Source organism: Chlorocebus sabaeus, chromosome 2 (genome assembly GCF_047675955.1).
Source record: "Chlorocebus sabaeus isolate Y175 chromosome 2, mChlSab1.0.hap1, whole genome shotgun sequence".
Taxonomy (NCBI): Eukaryota; Metazoa; Chordata; class Mammalia; order Primates; family Cercopithecidae; genus Chlorocebus; species Chlorocebus sabaeus.
Window position 1 is genome coordinate 56272535 of NC_132905.1, and position 20333 is coordinate 56292867.

A 20333-nucleotide genomic window follows, 5' to 3' on the forward strand; every position below is an offset into this window, starting at 1 on the left:
TTCCATACAGCCCCTTCAATACAATAGCTTCTTCCCAGGTCTGTAGGGAGTTTCAGACAATTACCCACAGTTAAGGGGATAGGAATGCTTAGCACTGGGCCAAGTTCCACCAGCCAGCTTCCTTTCTGTCCCACCTTGCTTTCCACTAGAACTTGATTTCTTCAGGAGAAAGGACTATAATTTCACTTTTATTCCCCCCACTAGGACAGTCCTGATATCTTGGCACATGGGAGTCATTCAAATGGTTTTACTGAGTCAATGAATGATTGATTCAATTGGTAACTGGATATGTGTATTGCCACAATACTAAGACTGCGCACACCAGGGACACTATTTGCTAAGGGCACTTTTCCCTAAAGACACACACTTTAGTTCACTCTATCTGCCCAGCTATATCCTGTTTTTCTTCAGGGACTGCTCTGTTTTCTAGAATAGAAACCTATCCAAGAGAGGCCACATCAACCCCCAGCATCCACAGATACCCGAGAACAGAGGCCCTCTTTGTGTGCACTTGCCTTCATTTCTGTGCAATTAGAGGGAAACTCCTTCAGGTAAATCAAAGAGAAATTCTCTGCAAACTTTTGCTTCAGAACTTACGTTTCAATTGTCCTATCCTTAAGACAGGATTTTGGCATAAAGCTTACCGGCCTGGATTTCTAAATACAAAGCCTTCAGACTTTTCATGGAAATGTACTGACTGTTCTAGTGGCTTTTAAATACAACATTCCTTTAAAGAAAGAAAAGTTATCTTTCTGGTAGTCTTACTGATCAAAAAACAAAACAAAAAAATGAAGAGAAAGAAAAGTTACCTTACCCCATCATATTAATGCTGCTAAACAAAGAAAAGACATAAAGCTATCAGAATGAACATGCATTGTGACTTCTATGGACTACAGAGATAAGTATTATCCTGTGACATCTAAGCTCTGATATGCCATTCAGATAGAAATACAAGTTTTAGAACAAATTCAATTTTGGGATTGTTCTGAAACAGTTACATCACTGACAGTTAATAAAATCAATTTAAATGGTTTTATTATTTACATAAGAAGTCCTGAATGCCTGAGGAAAGGATGTCTGAGAAAATCTTTTGCTTGCAATTTACTGAAATCTATCTGTAAGAATATTCCAAGAATTCCAGAAGTTCCACTGTTTCCCATTTTTATGCTGTCCCAATCTCACTATTTCTTCTGGTGCCTTGGAAAAAAATTATAGAGTGTCATTTTATGATGAGAGAGTGATATCAAGTCTAAAATCACATTAATAGACAAACAACTCTCAACAAAAGACAACCCTAAAATTACACCAGCTTTGATTTGGAAATGGATGTGTTTTCTGATGAAATTCACCATCTCATTAGTTGGTTTTTAGTCTCAGTTCTGAAGAAGAAACACATCGTATATAATAAAAATCGTCTTTAAAAAAAAAAAAGCTACAGATTTTTCCTTCTGGTAATGATAGCATAAGACCATAACAAATGACTCCCACACAGAAAATAACTATAAAATCTGCTGATAATAGGCTGGGTGCAGTGGCTCACACCTGCAATCCCAGCACTGTGGGAGGCCGAGGTGAGTGGATCACTGGAGGTCAGGAGTTTGAGACCAGCCTGGCCAACATGGTGAAACACCATCTGTACTAAAAATACAAACATTAACTGGGTGTGGCCCATGCCTGTAATCCCAGCTACTTGGGAGGCTGAGGCAGGAGAATCACTTGAACCCAGGAGGCAGAGGTTGCAGTGAGCTGAGATCACACCACTGTACTCCAGCCTGGGCGACAGAGCATGACTCTGTCTCAAAAAAAAAAAAAAAAAAAAAAAAAAAAAAAAAAAAAAAAAAAAATTCTGCTGATAATACATGAAGGCAGTGGAGAATGAACAGAAGCAGGTTAAGTTGCAGCAAGTACATACAAGCAGGAGGGGAGTTACACAAAGTCAGTTCCCATTGTCATGGTTTTCAGCCTGGAGCTAAGGGTGGTCTACATAGCACATGTGAAGTGGTGGACACAAGTCAATATTTCTGGCCAGGAGAACCAGAAAACTGAAGCTGGGGAATATTTGGCTGCTAAAGAGGCAAGGAGTTCCCAGAAAGAAACAAGACAGAGAGGAGATCTTTTCTGTGTATTCAGATCTCTTACCAATCCCTGAACAACATATGTACAGAACAGGCTTGAAGCAGCTCAGCTAAAGACAAAATATCTGAATGGAGACCAAACTTTCTGTCCCTCCTCCCCTCAAATTTTTTTCTTGGTATTTAGTATGTTGAGGAATGTTATGCAGGCAGAGGTTGCAGTGAGCTGAGATCGCACCACTGCACTCCAGCCTGGATGACAGAGCGAGACTCCATCTCAAAAAAAAAAAAACAACAACGAAAAAGAACAGAACCTTGGGGACCTATTAGATAATCTCAAACAATTCAACAGGTGTGTACATGGGCTTCCAGATGGAAAGTAGAAAATGAGTGGAGTGGAAAACTAAAGAAGTCATGGCCAAACAATTGCCAAATCTGATGAAAGACAGAAATTTATAGCTACAAGATTCTAAATGAACACCACCAGAGTAAGTTCACACTAAAGCACATTAAAGCCAAACTGCTGAAAACCAACAATAAAGAGCAAACCTTAAAAGCAGCAAGAGAAAAATGACACATCTCATATGTGAAAATGTCAATTTGATTTACATCTGAGTTTTGAGCAGAAAGCATGGAGGCCAGAAGAGTGTGGAACACCTTTAAAGTTTGGAAAGAAAATAACTGTCAGCCCAGAATTATATATCCATCAAAAATACTCTTTGAGAATGAAGTTGAAATAAAGACATTTTCAGGTAAAAGAGAACAAAGAGAAATCACTGCCAGCAGACCCGCACTCTAAGAAGTGATAAAGGGAGCTCCTCTGTGTGAAGGGATATGAAACCAAAGAGAATCTCAGGTCCACAGAGAAGAGTAAAGAACATCAGAGGCCAGGCGCGGTGGCTCAAGCCTGTAATCCCAGCACTTTGGGAGGCGGAGACGGGCGGATCATGAGGTCAGGAGATGGAGACCATCCTGGCTAACACGGTGAAACCCCGTCTCTACTGAAAAATACAAAAAACTAGCCGGACGAGGTGGCAGGCACCTGTAGTCCCAGCTACTCGGGAGGCTGAGGCAGGAGAATGGCGTAATCCCAGGAGGCAGAGCTTGCAGTGAGCTGAGATCTGGCCACTGCACTCCAGCCCAGGCGACAGAGCGAGACTCTATCTCAAAAAAAAAAAAAAAAAAAAAAAAAGAACATCAGAAATGGTAAAAATAAATATTGGTGTAAATACAAAAAAAAAAAGCCTTATCTTTTTGGTTTTTTCCTCTTAATTCCCTTTCAAGCCCTTATAATTGTTTAAAGTAGAAATTATAACACCTTTCTAGCTAATTGTGCTCTGCAGAAAACATGCAGCTTCTCTGACATGAAGACTCAGAGTCCCTGGCCCAAACAGGACCCCAAACAACTTTTCTGATGCTTATTGACAAGGAAGAGGAATGAGATAGTCGGCATTTTGTGCATCCTTCTTCTTATTCCCAAAATTGCTAATAATGGTCAGTGTTTTAAAGTCTCCAAAGCTTTATGCCTCAGATGCTCATCCAAACACTGAGTGGCAAGGAGGTCAACATCCATATCAAACGTATGGGCTTGCACCCATAGGTGCTTATACAGCATCCAATTCAAGTTGCTGGCTCTGAAAATGCATGCTGAGTACATGGAGACCCCAGTACAGGTGGGTAAGGAGCACCCTTGGAAACATCATCCTCAGAGTACTGCCAGTTGACAAACCTAGCAACCGCATGCACGCCAGACAACTCATACTTATGGTTTAAAGTGAATGAGCCAGGGACTTCAGTGATCCTTTGGATGATGGCCTAGAGATACTTACCTGGGCTGTCTGTGCCTCACACCCACTCCATAAACTTTTGGGTTTTTTCATCCTCTAGCACATGCCCCACATACTCCCTTACTGACCACAAAATAGACACTGCCTGAAAAAAAGGGTGCTTCAAGCGGAGGATGCCCTTTGACAGTCGCCATGTGTGTCAGCTTTCCATTAACATCTGCATACCACTTTTTCCACCTTTCTTCTTTATTGGATGGCATACTCTTGGCTTTGAGATTGTCTTCACCCATTAACAACCTGAGCTTCCTAACAATTTTAGGTTGGTTTTAACAGTAAAATCCATACTACAAAGATGCATTAAGTACTTCCAGTCTGCACTCACTGTGCAGAGGTCCCTCACGCAGTTGAGGTCAGCCAGAACCCGACTCCACAAGGCATAAACCAGACTCTTCAACTGACAGACCACAAAGATGTGACTGAAATGACACAATGCCCATCACTGGAGCTAAAAAGCAATCCTCTGATTTTTTTGTCCACATGAATGCAATAGAAATTCTGAGACATATACATGGCTCTTCGGAGCCTGTCAAGCATTTCAATTTTGTAATGAACCAGTATAGAATATGCTATTGGCCCAATAGCATATTCCTTCTTAAGGGGTTCTACAATATAGAACTCTTCCTTCTTAAGGGGTTCTACAATATATCTGCATCTCTTGATGAAAGAAGTACATGAAGAAGTACATAACCGGTCATGTTGATACAGTCGTCAGGTATACACGGAGGGCACTTTGTAAATTTCACTGTTAGCATCTCAAGTTTTACCTTTTGGATTTCATCTACCTCCTCTTATAAAATTTTGGTGCAATTAATATGACTATTAGGATTCTCTCCAACAAGCTCCATGTATGTGATGCTTACAGATTTGGACTTTTGATGAATCCTTAAAACAGTGGTGACTAGGGAAAAAATAAGAACCACAAAGTCATACTTAGTGGGATAAGAAAAATGTCTCCTCCACAGCAACTACCTCAGCATTTCAAATGCCAATCAGGGACTTTGCTTTGTTAAGGGCAGTCTTCTAGGCTATAAGCACCAACTATTTCCCCTCCGTTGTGGCTTTGAGGGTTGTCAGTTTGCATTTATCAGAAGCGCAAAGGCATCTTGAAATGAAGAATGCTGCATTTAGAATTAAGGAAAGTCCAGATCACTTAGGGCTCTGATTCCAGGTGACATCCTGCACTTATTCCAAGTACTTTTCATGCTGTCAGGCATCTTAAATGTACCAGGCATCCAGGAATAATAGGCTTTAAAAAAATCTCTCCCTGGGTGGCCTGCAATGCTCAGCTGGATTTACAGGTGCCTCATCCACCTTAGAGTGTCATCTGGCCCCAGGGCACAGGAGATTGCCCTACCATGCAGCTTCTGCTAGCAGAAGCCATGCAGGACTGCTCCCTTTGCCCATTTTAAAATAAGGTTATTTGTTTACTTACTATTGAGTTGTTTGTGTTCCTTATATGTATTGGATATTAATCCCTTATCAGACGTATGGTTTGAACATATTTTCTTCCATTCTGTAGGTTGATTGTTTCCTTTGCGGTGCAGAAGCTTTTTAGTTTGTTGTCATTCTATTTGTCTATTTTTTGCTTTTGTTGCCGGTGCTTTGGGGGTCATATCCAAAAAAATCATTGCCCAGACTAATGTCATGAGCTTTTCTCCTATGTTTTCTGGTAGAAGTTTTTCAGTTTAATCCATGTTGTGTTGATTTTAGTATATGGTGTGAGATAAGGATCTAATTTCATTCTTCTGTGTGTAAATATCCAGTTTTCCCAACACCACTTACTGAAGAGACTATCCTTTCCCCATTGTGTGTTCTCGGCACTTTAGTTGAAAAATCAATTGATGGTAGCTGCATGAATTTATTTCTGGGCTCTCTGTTCTGGTCCATTGGTCTACATGTCTGTTTTTATGCTAGTACCATGCTGTTCTGATTACTATATGCTGAACATCTCTAATCTGAAAATCTAAAATCTAAAATACTCCTAAACCCAAACTGACCTATGTGATGGGTCACAGTTGAAATGCAGTCAAAACTTTGTTTCATGCACAATATTATTTAAAATATTATATAAAATTACCTTCAGGCCATTTGTATAACTTGTATAAGAAACAAAGAATTTCATGTTTAGACTTGGGTCCCATCAACAAGATATCTCATTATAAATACACAAATATTTCAAAGTACGGAAAACCTAAAATCCAAATACTTCTGGTTCCAACCATTTCAGATAAGAGATACTCAGCCAGTATAGCTTTATAGTAGCTCAGGAAGTGTGATATCTCTGGTTTTCTTTTTTTTTTCCTCTCAAAATTCCTTTGGCTATTCAGGGTCTTTTGTGGTTCCAAACAAATTTTAAGATTTTTTTCTATTTCTGTGAAAAGTGTCAGCAAAATTTTGATAGAGTATGGACATTTTAACAATATTAATTCATCCAGTCCATGAACATGGGATATCTTTCCATTTACAGTCATGCACCACATAATGACATTTTGGTCAACGAAAAACTGCACATATGACAGTGGGCCCCATCACACTTTACAGAAGCCAAAAACCTCTATCACCTTGCGATGTGTATTACAATTGCCTAGAGTATTGAGTAAAGTTTGCAACCTAGGAGCAATAGGGTATACCAGATAGCCTAGGTATGTAGTAGGCTATACCATCTAGGCTTGTGAAGTACTGTACATGCCACGATGTTCGCACAACAATGAAACAACCTAACAATGCATTTCTCAGAATGTTTCCCTGTCATTAAGTGATGCATGACTGTACTTGTGTCTTCTTCAATTCCCTCCATCAATGTTTTTTAGTTTTTAATGTACAAGTCTTTCACCTCCTATAGTTGGAGTTTTCCAATACCTCTTTTTCATTATTTGCTAGAAAAACTAGACAAAAATAAGCAAATATATGTAATATCTGTGCAACACTCCACATTGATTTGATATTTATAGAATACTCCACTCACACATTCTTTTCAAATGCACCTGGTATGTTTTGCAAGTTAGAGGCTGGGCCATAAAATAAACCTCATTAATTTAAAATAACGAAAATTATACAGAGTGTGCTCTCTGACCATTAATGGAATTAAATTTGACCTCAATAAGAGTAAGATAAACAGAGAAAGCTCATATGTTTTGGAACTAAATAAATAAGTCATAGGTCAAAAAAGAAATCATTGATAAATGAGAAAACGTTTTAAACTGAATTATAATGAAAATACATAAGGATGCTGCTAAATAAGTTCTTAGAAATTTATAGTTTGTGTTAGAAAATAAGAAAAATTTGAAATTAATAATTTGAGTTCTCACCTTAAAAATGAGAAAATCAGATTAAATCCAAAGAAAAAATAATAAAATAATGAGGAGCAAAATAAAAAAAAAAATAGGATTCAAAAAAATAGAGCAAATGAATGAACCAGAAGCTAGTTCTTTGAAAAGATCAATAAAATTTATAAGCCAGACAGAGAGAGAGGGAATGATAAAGAAAGAACACACATATTACAAGTATCAGGCATGAAAGAGGGGAATAATATCACTATAGATCCTACATACATTAAAATGGTAAAAAGGGAATATCATGATTAAAATGATTGGTGATACCAGCCAGGCGCTGGCTGGGCACCTGTAATCCCAGCACTTTGGGAGGCCAAGGCGGGCGGATCGCCTGAGGTCAGGAGTTTGAAACCAGCCTGGCCAATATGGCGGAACCCCCTCTCTACTAAAAATACAAGAAAAAAATCAGCCAGGCATGGTGGCAGGCACCTATAGTCCCAGCTACTTGGGAGGCTGAGGCAGGAGAATGGCTTGAACCCGGAAAGTGGAGGTTGCAGTAACCCAAGACTGTGCCACTGCACTCCAGCCTGGGCGACAGAGTGAGACTCCGTCTCAACAACGACAAAAAAGAAAGAAAGAAAGAAAAGGAGGAAGGAAGGAAGGAAGGAAGGAAGGAAGGAAGGAAGGAAGGAAGGAAGGAAGGAAGGAAGGAAGGAAGGAAGGAAAAATAAAAGACAGGTGATAGTAAGTGTTGAAGATGATGTAGAGAAACTGGAACCTTTATATATTGCTAGTAGAAATACAAGTGATAGGCCAGCAATATATGAAGGTATACCACTTGTGTTCCTACCAGCAATATATGAAGGTTCCAGTTTCATATAGGTCAGTATCTTATAAAATTAAACATGCGCTTAAATAGGACCCAGCAATCCTACCCCTAGGTATTTACCTAAGGAAAATGAAAACTACGCCCACACAGAGATTTGCATGTAATGCAGCATTATTCATAATGTGCCAGCACTGGAAACAGCATGAGTACCTGTGGATGAATCAACCAGTATATCCATACTGAGGAATACTACTCAACAATCAAAATGAAAAAAAAAAATTAATACATGCAACAACATGAATGAACCCCAAAAACATTCTGCTAAGTGAAGGAAATGAAGCACTCACAAAAAACTACATACTTCTATAAAAGACAAAATGATAGTGTCAAAACAGATCTGTAATTTTTGGGTCTGGTGACCAGGGAAGTGGCTCAACTAGAAAGAAGAATGAGAAAACTTTTCAGGGTAAATGGAACTGCTAAATATCTTCATTGTGGTGGTGGTTAAAATGGCTATATAATTACCAACATTCATCAAACTGTACAATTAAAATAGGTGAATTTTATTGCATATAAATTATATCTCAATAAAGCTGGAAACAAAAGAAGTGCCTTCAAATCAACTACTCTTAGACTGTCCGTGATTAGATGACATTAAAAGGTATCTTGTCAGAGGACACAGTGACTCAAGCCTGTAATCCCAGCACTTTGGGGGACCAAGGTGGGCGGATCATGAGGTCACGCGTTTAAGACCTGCCTGGCCAACATGGTGAAACCCCGTCTCTACTAAAAATACAAAAATTAGCCAGGTGTGGTGGCATGCACCTGTAATCCCAGCTACTCAGGAGGCTGAGGCAGGAGAATCGCTTGAACCCGGGAGGCAGAGGTTGCAGTGAGCCGAGACTGCACCACTGCACTCCAGCCTGGGTGACAGAGCGAGACTCCACCTCAAAAGAAAAAAAGGTATCTTGTCCAACTCCACTGTTACAGGTTGAATTCTGTCTGCCCAGAAAAAGATAAGTTGAAGTCCTAACTCCCAGTACCTCAGAATGGGACCTTATTTGGAAAAAGGTCTGTACAGAAGTAATCAAGTTAAAATGTGGTCATTAGGGTGGGCCCTAATCCAGTGTGACTGGTGTCCTTATGAAAAAGGGAAACCTGGACACAGTGGCATACACACACAGGCAGACACAGAGGGAGAGCTCCACGGGATGGCAAAAGCAGAGACTGGAGTGCTGCATCTAGAGGCCAAGGGAAGCTTGAGGCTATCAGAAGCTGGGGGAGGAGATGGAACAGTTCATTCCTCAGCACCTTCAGAGGGAGTATGGCCTTGCCAATACCTTGATTTTAGACTTCTAGCCTCCAGAGCTGTAAGACAATAGATTTCGGTCATTGTTAGCCACCTAGTTGATGGTGCTTAGGAAACTAGTACACACCCATTTGATACTAATCAGGCAGACCAGGGGTCCCCAAGCCCCGGGCCACAGACCTGTATGGAACCACGGCTTGTTAGGAACTGGGCCGGACAGCAGGAGGTGAGTGCTCCACCTCCTATCAGATCAGCGGCAGCATTCGATTCTCATAGGAGCGCGAACCCAAATGTGAACCGCGCACGTGACAGATCTAGGTTATGAGAATCTAACTCATGACTGATGATCTGAGGAGGAGCAGTTTCATCCTGAATCCATCCCCCAACCAGGTCCATGGAAAAATTGTCTTCTACAAAACCAGTCCATGATGCCAAAAAGGTTGGGGACCGCTGCTGTAGACCAACTAACCACAATGTCCAGTTTCATGAGGAATCTCTCTGAGATGAGAACAAACACTACAAACAATCAAAAACATACACAGCAACCCAGAAGAAGCAAGTTTTTTCTTCTAAGTTGGCTAGTAAATGCCAGCTTCTTCCTGGCACAAAGCAAGAGTCACCTGGAAGTAATTTTAATTTTCATCAGAAACATTTTATAAACATAAATAGATCATCACTGTATTTAAAGTGCATATACTCCTATTCCTTCACTCCAACATTCAAAATAGGCTGGCAGGAAACCCAAGAAATAGGTGGCTACAATGTTCTCAATTGCAAAAAGCAGTGTGCATACAGAGTCAATGAAAACAATGGACTATGGGGTGTGGGAAGGTGGAGGGGACGACAAAGACATACCTGTCTGTAATGAAATGGGAATGAGTTCACTTCCCCACAGGCTAATGCCAGCCTCCCATGCAAAGTTATTAAACAAAATCATACAAAATTATTGATTTTACTCAATCCTCTTGAAGTTAAGACTTTGAAAATAATTTTGTGTTGATATAAAGTTCTCCCTACATATGGAAATCTTGCTTTCAGTTTACCAAGAGAAGCTTTTTTGCGTCTGTCTCCCCAACCCCCTCAGCAGATTCTGTTTCTCTATTATCATTAACATTGACATAGTAGCCACTAAATATAGGATTGGCACATGCAATCAACCTACCTCTTGTGATGAAGGCAGGGCCCCCTCACAGGTGACACAGTATCTCAGGTGAGCAGGATTTCCTGTACCACAGGCCTGGCAAATTACCTTCTCCTTAACAACAAAACATAAGAAATACATGTTCCTCTGAGCAAACAACTGTGCAAAGAAATCATCAAGCAGTCTTTTCTGTCAGTCATTCAGCTACAGGCCCTATTATTGCACCCAGGCCCTGAACATTAGATTGGTTTAGGAGTTACTGTAAATAGTGTCAGACAAATATCTGTAGGGTTTTTTTGTTTGTTTGTTTTCTTTCATTTGTTTTTGTAGAGATAGGATCTGACTGTGTTGCCCAGTCTGGTGTCCAGCTCCTGGCCTCAAGTGATCCTCCCACTTTAGCCCCCTAAAGTGCTGGAATTATAGGTGTGAGCCACCATGCCCAGCCTGAATGTAGTTTTAAAAGAAACAAAACTACCAACAAGGAAATACTGAAAAGAGTATTCGTTTGGTCTTCAAAAGGTAAGTTGGAAATTCTGCACTGGTTATATGTAAGGTTGGGTGTGTGTGTGTGTGTTTCTCCAGTGTGAAAACCATGACACTGAGTAGACGTTCCATTTCACAGCTTAAACAGTAAACAGAAAGACCCTAGACCAGCAAGGGATTATCTGTGTGTTTACAAGTAATCTGGTTCTTGGACTGGGGTTTACCTTCTGGGGCTTCATGTTAAATATGAATTTTAGGTTTGCTCTGTAGTTTTTACTTAGAAATGGAAGAAGTGAAAAGACTGCCAAAGACAGACAGTGGTAAGTACAACTTCCTTTTTTTTTTTTTTTTTTTTGAGACAGAGTCTCACTCTGTTGCCCAGGCTGGTGTGCAGTGGCGTGATCTCAGCTCACTGCAACCTCTACCTCCCGGGTTCAAGTGATTCCTCTGCCTCAGCCTCCCAAGTAGCTGGGACTACAGGCGCATGCCACCATGCCTGGCTAATTTTTGAATTTTTAGTAGAGACGAGGTTTTACCATATTGATCAGGCTGGTCTCGAACTCCTGACCTTGTGTTCTGCCCACCTCAGCCTCCCAAAGCGCTGGGATTACAGGCGTGAGCCACCATGCCTGGCCGTAAGTACAACTTTCTAAGACAGGACCTTGGGGTTAAGTTGCAACACAGAGAAAAACAAAAGACAAAGAAATGATGGTAAAAATAGTCTACAGCTCAGCTTTCAGAGGTTTTCTAACACGTTACTGACCACTCTATTCTCTCAGGATACAATCTTTTTCCATTGTCAATGACCAGTGGTGCTCAAGTGTTCCTTTCTAGTCCAGCGCTGTGGTCCCTAGGTGTCCCGAAACTAGTATATCCAACAGTGTGTTCAGAAGCTGGCATAGGTAAAGTGGATGATCAAGAAAAAGAAAGCCCAACTCCAGGGGGTTTATTTCCAATACCACCAGGTAGCTCTATGGAGTCCCAGCCTGTCAAAGTCTGGTTAACTCCATTTTAGTGGAGGATTCCAAAGTTTTCCTAGGAACTGAGCCAATGTACCACAGTTGCCAATCTAAACGACTCCTAAAGGGCAGAGGCCAACTGACTGCTATTCGAAATGGTAGAGAATCACAGTCTTGCTCTCAATGGTTCCTGACACTCCCTGGGGGCCAACATTCTTCAAAGTTACTTAAAGTTGCCACAGCATAATCAGCAATTGGCCAGCATTTATCTATGAGATTTAGTGCTGTGACTTTCCTGAAGATGTTGCCTCAGGAAAGATCTGGTGAAACCCATTGAGAAATGAGACAAATTTCCTGTCTCCATGTTAAAAAACACTGAGATCAAATAAAAGTAGTCTTGCTGTGTGCTGCAGAAAATACTTCCTCTAGGAAGAGAAAACTGGAGAACAACGAAAACTGCTTACTTCTCAAGTCCAACAGCTTCCTTCAAGACCTCACCTTGGGGGGCTCATAATCCAAAACTGCTTATCACAACTTTGCCCAGTGCATACTCTGTCCAATCCCCGCCCCGCCTTGCAAAACTCTGTTTTTTAAAATTTTAATAAACTTTAAACTTTATTTTTAGAACAGTTTAAGGTTCACAGCAAAATTGAGTGGAAATTACAGAAGATTCTCGTATACCCTGTCCCATTCCACAGACACGGTCTCCCCCACGCTATGGACATCCCACACCCAAGTGGTACATTTTTCACAATCAATGAACATCATTGACACATCATTATCACCCACAGCCTATGGTTGACATTAGGGTCCAGCACTAACTCCCTTCAAATACCTTGTCCTGACTTCCTTCTTCTGAGATACTACTACGAACTTGTCTAAGTGATGGTCTACCTTACTGCATCAGGTCTATTAAACATAGTTTTCTTGGTTGATGGGTTTTTCTATGTGTTGGTTTTTTTGTTGTTGTTTTTTTTTTTGTGGAGACTTTTGACACCGTGCCATGGCTCACTTCTTTCTAGAGCAGTGACCATGACCCACAGTTAGAAATCATTTTATATCACAATCCACTACACTCATAAATTCACAGATGTCTGTGGAGGTGATTTGGAATTGAGGCCACCATCAGATGGCCTTAATGGGGATGGCAAACACCTATGATGAGCACTTTTAAAAAGTCAATATCCTCATTTGCCATTTCATCCACAGACTTTGCAACATACTGTCTAGTTGAAAGATTCTAAGCTATTTAACAGAGCCGCTTAGTCACTGGAATAAAACTTTTCCTTTTAAAGTAGTTGGAAGAGGAGAACAATTTTCAGACTCCCAAGTGATAAGCTTTAATTGACACAATTAAAAAGGAAGAATATTGAAAACGAACTAGTAGGTCATTGCAAACTTAATCTCAAAACTGACTACACTGAAGTTCTGCTTGATGTGGAGCTGTGGTTACACTGGCCTTAACCCCAAATCACAGTGTGAGAGGCTGGCACTCACTGAAGGCACCTGTGCCTCAGGCACAGGAATCATCAGATCTTTTCAGGATGATCCCAGACCTAAGCCTCACAAATTCTAAGAACCACAAACATGACTGAAGTCCTGGAGGTACATTGTATGTTGCTCATAAAATCCCAAAGGAAACTGTAGTAGCTCTTCTTGATAAATGCCTTGAGTTAACATCTTCTGGTGAACAGGGATGCAAAAATTAGTTTCAACTTTAGAAAACGGCCAATGGAGGCCAGGTGCGGTGGCTCACGCCTGTAATCCCAGAACCTTGGGAGGCCAAGGTGGGAGGATCATGTGAGCCCAGGAGTTCCAGACCAGCCTGGGCAACAAGGCGAAACCCCATCTCTACAAAAAATAAAAAAATTAGCCTGGTGTGGTGGCATATGCCTGTGGTCCCAGCTACTTGGGGGCCTGAGGTAAGAGGATCACTTGATCCCAGGAGGTCAGGCTGCAATGAGCCATGATCGTGCCACTGCACTCCAGCCTAGACGACAGAGTGAGACCTTGTCTCAAAAAATAATAATAATAAAAATAAAAAAAGAAAATGGCCAATAGATGCATTTGTTAAGTGAAATAAATAAGTTGCGAGGAAAAGTATATAACATGATTTCATTTTGTTTAGAAAACAAAACCAAACCAAATCTAAATGTATGAATATACATAAACATGTTTCTGTGAATCTAGAAAAATACATAAAAGGACACTCTAAGCTGCTAACGCTGGTTATTTCAGAGAAATAGAAATGGAGGTAGAGTGAAGAAATTATACACTTTTTGGTATATCTTTGGATTATTTGTTACCAAAAATTAGGTATTAATTATTTTAAAGAAGTAAGTTGTAAAATCCTCTCTTCTTCTGAAATAGGTGTCTTTGCCAGAGGTCAAATACAGAAACTTCTGCTACTGTATGTTCTAATCCTGGCAGAAAAAAAAAAAAAAAAATTCTGATAGAGCAAAATTCTTCAGCATTGACAGCGCCTTAAATGCACACAAGACAAGACTGCAACTGCAACTGCCATGGAATCTGTCTTCATCACAGAAGGAAGAGCGCCAATTGTGCTTGTGTGCTCAGTGGAGTGAGCTAGAGACCAACGAAGAAAGGGGACGGGAGCTGTCAATGGCATGCTGCCACCTGCCGGGAGGTAAGGCTTGCTGGCTTCCCTGAGCAGTTCACATGAGTATTCCCACCAACTTCAGAGGTGGCTGTCTGGGTGAGAATGTTATCTCAAAACCTGTCACCCTTATGACATCTGGGAGAGGCACTGGAATGAAGATTGTCAGGCCGGGGTTTCCAAACAGATGTCCTTCTGTGAGTAGAAGCAGTAATAGTGATTGGCATAAAAAGTCACACACTTCTCTCCAGGATCAGAGGTTATGGTGATGAAAGTCTCTCTACAAATCAAGTCTGGTTAAAACCTGTCCCCACTTTCAACCTTCAGGGCCCACAGGGAGAAATCTGAGCTACTAAGTCTGGTAGAGAAGGTGCCATCTCCCATAACCCACAGCACCCCAGCATTGTTGCAGCCCAGCAAAACCAAACTCCTTGCAAAGTTTTGAGGCACATTTTCTAAATCTCATCTTTGAATTCATTATTGATTTCCTCATTATATGTTCTAACTTTGGCCCACCTATGGAGTAGAAATAAGTTATAAAATTATTCCTATTATAACTTATTATAAGTTATAAAAATCTCTCTTATAAAAATTGCCCTGCAAGAAAGAGGCTGTTCCTGGATTTGATGCTACCTATCACTGCAGAAGTCCTGTGTTTATTCTCAGTATAGGATTTACAACAAATTGACGGGAAAAATTACTTACATGTACCTTTGTGTCTCTCTGCCTTCCCATAAAATGGGAAGAACTCTAGATTTCAAATACTGAAGATGATATTATATATATTGAGTTTGGGTCACAACTAACACTTACCCCTATTCTTCCTGTTCTGAATAGTCCAAAGAGTTTGCAGTGATATTATCTTCAAACATCCTGAATAAATGTATTAATAAGAATAGATTTGCTGTGATTGACAGAACACCCAAAATAACACAGGCTTAAATAAACAAGAGAAAAATAGATTTCTCTCTCCCATATATAAGAGGTCTGGAGACAGACTTCCAGGGCTGTATAGTGGCTTCCTGCAGCATCTTAAAGCATCTTAAGGTTGAAAATAGTCATTGAACAAAAAGATTGGTAAATTTTCCTCTACCTGACTTTGGCCTGGCCAGTTTTTCAAAAATCTCATTTCTGAAGGCTCACACAGTCTTGGACACTTGTGAACTCTTCATGCTAAAGGCAGCTTGAAGGTGGAAGAAAAAGTGGACTTATCTTTTCTCTGAATACATTTTGCCCATATACAACCCACAGGCCATTTTAGGAGTGTTATGGCCTGTATATAATGCCATGCATTTCCCTTATTGCTAAAAATTCTTGGTTTTTTAATCCCCCAAATTCCCTTTATTAAATCTATTTTATCCTCCAGTGACCTTTACTTGGGATTAAAGAGGAGGTAAATGGGACTGTAAATTGAAGGATGGAGAAAAGATTTAGTTGTATGTTTAATGATTATATGAAAAAATTTTTCACAGTATGATATCATCTTTCTAGCAAAGTTTTTGGATGTAAGTGATGATACATAACTTTTTCCTCCATGTGACTAGTTCCAGTCATTCTTTTTCTCCATAATAAGAACCTATAATTAAATAAAGCAAACAAAAGTCTGAAGTCACTTTAAGGACAAAATTATAAATCAATACTAATTGCAATGTTGGAGTTTAAATATATGAAGTAAAAAATTGTCTACATTAGCTGTAGTGCAATTTGCCCTCCAAATCCTTATTCAGGGAATACAATCCTACGTATCTCTCTTAATATTATAGATCCTATTGGCAAGTTAAACTCCTGGACAGCATACCTTACCAAAAATGAGAATGGATTTTGTTCACGTATATTAGCTTATCAAGTGTTACCCCATCCTGGTGGGCACGGTGGCTCAATCCAGCACTTTGGGAGGCTGAGGTGGGTGGATCACCTGAGGTCAGGAGTTTGAGACCAGCCTGGCCAAGATGAAGAAACCCCGTGTCTACTAAAAATATAAAAATTAGCCAGGCGTGGTGGTGCATGCCTATAGTCTCAGGTACTCAGGAGGCTAAGGCAGGAGAATCACTTGAACCGAGGAGGCAGAGGTTGCAGTGAGCTGAGATCATGCTACTGCACTCCAGCCTGGGTGACAGAGCAAGACTCTGTCTCAAAAAAAAAAAAAAAAAAAAAATTGTTACCCCATCCCACCAGCTGAAAAAGGACATATACCTGTTCAAACATTACTATGTATTTCATTCATGTTTTTACAGAATCACACTTCATTACCTTCAAGTGGAGGCTTGCCTGTGGCTGCAGCTGTAGAGCAAGAGGGGCCTCACACACCACACAGATGGGAGTGTTCATGGGCACCAAGCTTCTGCATTCTGCACATAAGCCCATCTGCATAAGGAAAAGGTCCGGTTTATCTTGCATGTAAAAACCGAAGGTATGAATAGATCTTAGAATGTAAGGTTTGTCTACGGCCATACCACCCTGAACATTCCCAATCTCATCTGATCTCAAAACCTAGGCAGGTCAGCCTTGGTTAGTACTTGGTGGAAGAATGTAAAGTTTGATTTGTTTTTGTAAAACAATTTTTAAATAATTACCTTTATGATAGATATGCCAATTACTCTGATTTGACCACTACACATGATTTGTATCAAATAACACTATGTAACTCATAAATATGTACAATTATTATGTGTTGATTAAAAAGTAAATAATAGAAAGCAAAATAACAATAATTACATTTCTTATTATTTTATTCCTAATAAGAGTAAAAACATGTTCAGTGTAGAAAAGAGAGATGTTGAAAAAAAAGAAAAATATCCATAGGAAATTAATTTATAGCATGATGGAATTAGGAGGTCTATAAATACTCTTCCCCAAAAGGAATCACAGGCCAGGCATGGTGGCTCACGCCTGTAATCCCAACACTTTGGGAGGCCGAGGTGGGTGGGTCATCTGAGGTCAGGAGTTCGAGACCAGCCTGGCCAACATAGTGAAACCCCAGCTCTACTAAAAATACAAAAATTAGCCAGGCGTAGTGGTGGGCGCCTATGATCCCAGCTACTTGGGAAGCTGAGGCAAGAGAATCGCTTGAAGCCGGGAGGCAGAGGTTGCAGTGAGCCGAGATCGCGTCACTGCACTCCAGCCTGGGTGACAAGAGTGAGGCTCCTGCTCAAAAAAAAAAAAAAAAAAAAAAATCACACAGTCAGACAATGCTGTCAAAAAGCAACCACTTCAGCACCCTAAAAGTCATTGAAAGGCAGATAACAAACTAAGAAGTTCCTGAAAATGACTGAACTGCAGAAAAGAACACAAAGCTCTGGGTGGCTGTTGCGTGGGCTGCCCCCCCCCCCCCCCCCCCCCCGCCAATTCTGTCAGTATGGTAGCTCCACCAGGGCAGGGCAGGCTGTGAAAACAAGTTTTGTGGCTGCTGATGGGCAGGGATCACTTGATTTGGAGCACTGTTAAGGTGACGATTTTGGTGGCAAGCAAACAAGGAAGACGAGTGGTGCCCTAGTCTGAGATAATGAGCCTGTTTGGGGTAATCGATGCACCGACTGGCAAACTGGCCAAGGATTTAACATGGAGTTCCAGGATGTAATTCAATGATAGGGGCTTGATAGCTCTCCATATAGCCTTAGCCAACTGGAGGCTATGCACATAAGCAGTATAAACCAGAGTAGGCCCAAGTCACCCACACAGCCCTGGCTGATGGGAATTGCACATAGAGAACTGCAAGAGAGCTCGGCATAGAGTAAAAGCTGGGACTGGAAAACAGCCTCAAGTTTGAATGTACCCAGCCAACATACAGATCCATCAGCAGGGAGTGGAGGCCTTCCTGGATGGAGCTGCCTGCGTACAATCTCTGGCCAATTGAACACTAAGATATCTGACCCAAAGGTGACATCAGGCTTAACTATAAGAGAAAGAAAAAGCTGCTGCTCTACTATTTACAATAGCAAAGTCTTGGAACCAACCCAAATGCCCATCAATGATAGACTGGATAAAGAAAATGTGGCACATATGCACCATGGAACACTATGCAGCCATAAAAAAAGAATGAGTTCATGTCCATTGCAGGGACATGGATGAAGCTGGAAGCCATCATTCTCAGCAAACTAACACAGGAACAGAAAACCAAACACTGCATGTTTTCACTCATAAGTGGGAGTTGAACAATGAGAACACATGGACACAGGGAGGGGAACATCACACACTGGGGTCTGTTGGGGGGTGGGGGGCAAGAGGAGGAAGAGCATTAGGACAAATATCTAATGCATGCGGGGCTTAAAATCTAGACGATGGGTTGATGGGTGCAGCAAACCACCACGGCACATGCATACCTGTGTACAAACCTGCATGTTCTGTACATGTATCTCATTAAAAAAAAAAAAAAAAAAGCTGTTGCTCTGTCTATGGAGTAGCCATTCTTTTGTTTCTTTACTTCTCTAAGAAACAAATAAACAAACAAACAAACAAAAAGCCTGACACTAGTGGCCATGCATTGCAGGGGAGACAGACATTAAAGATTTAATCCAAGTAAACAAAACACAAAACAACAACCCTCGGGGAAGAAAGTCAGAATCCAGAGTTGCTAGAATATACTACCTGAAGTAGTCAAGAAAAAAATTATGAGACATGCAAAAAATAAAGTGACCTACACTCAGGGGAAAAATAGTCAATAGTCCACAGAAATTATCTCTGAGTGCCTTTAGATGCTGGATTTAGTGGACAAAGATTTCAAAACAGCTATTTTTTTAAAACTCTTCAAAGAACTAAAGGAAACTGCACTTGATAAAAATTAAAGTATGATGACAATGATCTGACTGGTAGGGAAGCTCAATAGAGAGACAGAAATTATTATTTTTTTAAAAAAAAGAATTAAGTCAAAGCCTGGGGTTGAAAAGTAAAGTAACTGAAATTTTAAAAATTGCCAGAAGGACTCAACAGCAGATTGGAAAACAGAAGAAAGAATCAGTGAACTTGAACAAATAGCTCAACAGAAATTATCTAATCTGAAGAAAAGAGAAAAAAGACTGAAGAAAATAAGCAGAACATCAAAAACCTATGGGGCAAAATCAAGCACAGCAACATATGTATAAGGGAGAGAGAGAAAGGAACAGAAAAACAATGGAAGAAACAATGGCCAGTATTTCCCACATTGGAGGAAAACCAATACTCAGCAGATCCAATAAGCTCAATCAATCCCAAGAAAGACAAACACAAAGAAACCCACACCTAAACACATTATAATCAGACTGTTGAAGGTCAAAGACAGAGAAAATATTGAAAGTAGCAAGAGAAAAAAACTATGCATCAAAAACAATGGCGGGCACAAGGCAGTAGAATGACAAATTCAAAGGGCTGAAAGAGAAAATAATTGCTAAACCAGAATTACACCTATAGCAAATCATCCTTCAAAAACGAAGGCAAAATAAACATTCTGACGTATACAAAGACAGAGAGAAATGGCTAACAGAGAGAAATGGCTAGCAGACATGCCTTACAAGAAGAGCTGAAGGAAGTTCTTCAGGCTGAAAGGAAATGACACAAGATGATCACTTGAGTTCCCAGGAATAAGTGACAAGACCAGATATAATAAATATGAGAGCAGATATAAATGACTCCATACACCTTTTATCTCATCTTCTTTAAATGACATTAGATTGTATAACACTGCATTTTTCAGTTCATAACAAATATAGTTGCAATATTTACGGTTATTACATAAAAGATAAAGAAAGGAAGAGGATACTTAAGCAATGTTAAGAAAGAAAGGGGCCGGGCACGATGGCTCACACTTGTAATCCCAGCACTTTCGGAGGCCG

The 20333-nt window shown here is 40.4% G+C and overlaps 1 protein-coding gene and 1 pseudogene across 7 annotated transcripts in view; both read right to left on the reverse strand.

The window, feature by feature from the left end:
• DZANK1 (double zinc ribbon and ankyrin repeat domains 1) overlaps positions 1-20333 on the reverse strand; it is a 101544-nt gene that overhangs the window by 46974 nt on the left and 34237 nt on the right. For all 7 annotated transcript variants that reach the window (XM_037993971.2, XM_007961145.3, XM_037993970.2 and 4 more), the window contains 2 exons: positions 16780-16893; positions 10492-10584 (listed from right to left, as the gene is read on the reverse strand). In XM_037993971.2, the coding sequence (XP_037849899.2) occupies positions 10492-10584; positions 16780-16893 (207 nt within the window). The remainder of the gene's footprint in view (positions 1-10491; positions 10585-16779; positions 16894-20333) is intronic.
• On the reverse strand, positions 3277-4896 carry LOC103214914 (beta-1,3-galactosyl-O-glycosyl-glycoprotein beta-1,6-N-acetylglucosaminyltransferase-like; annotated as a pseudogene).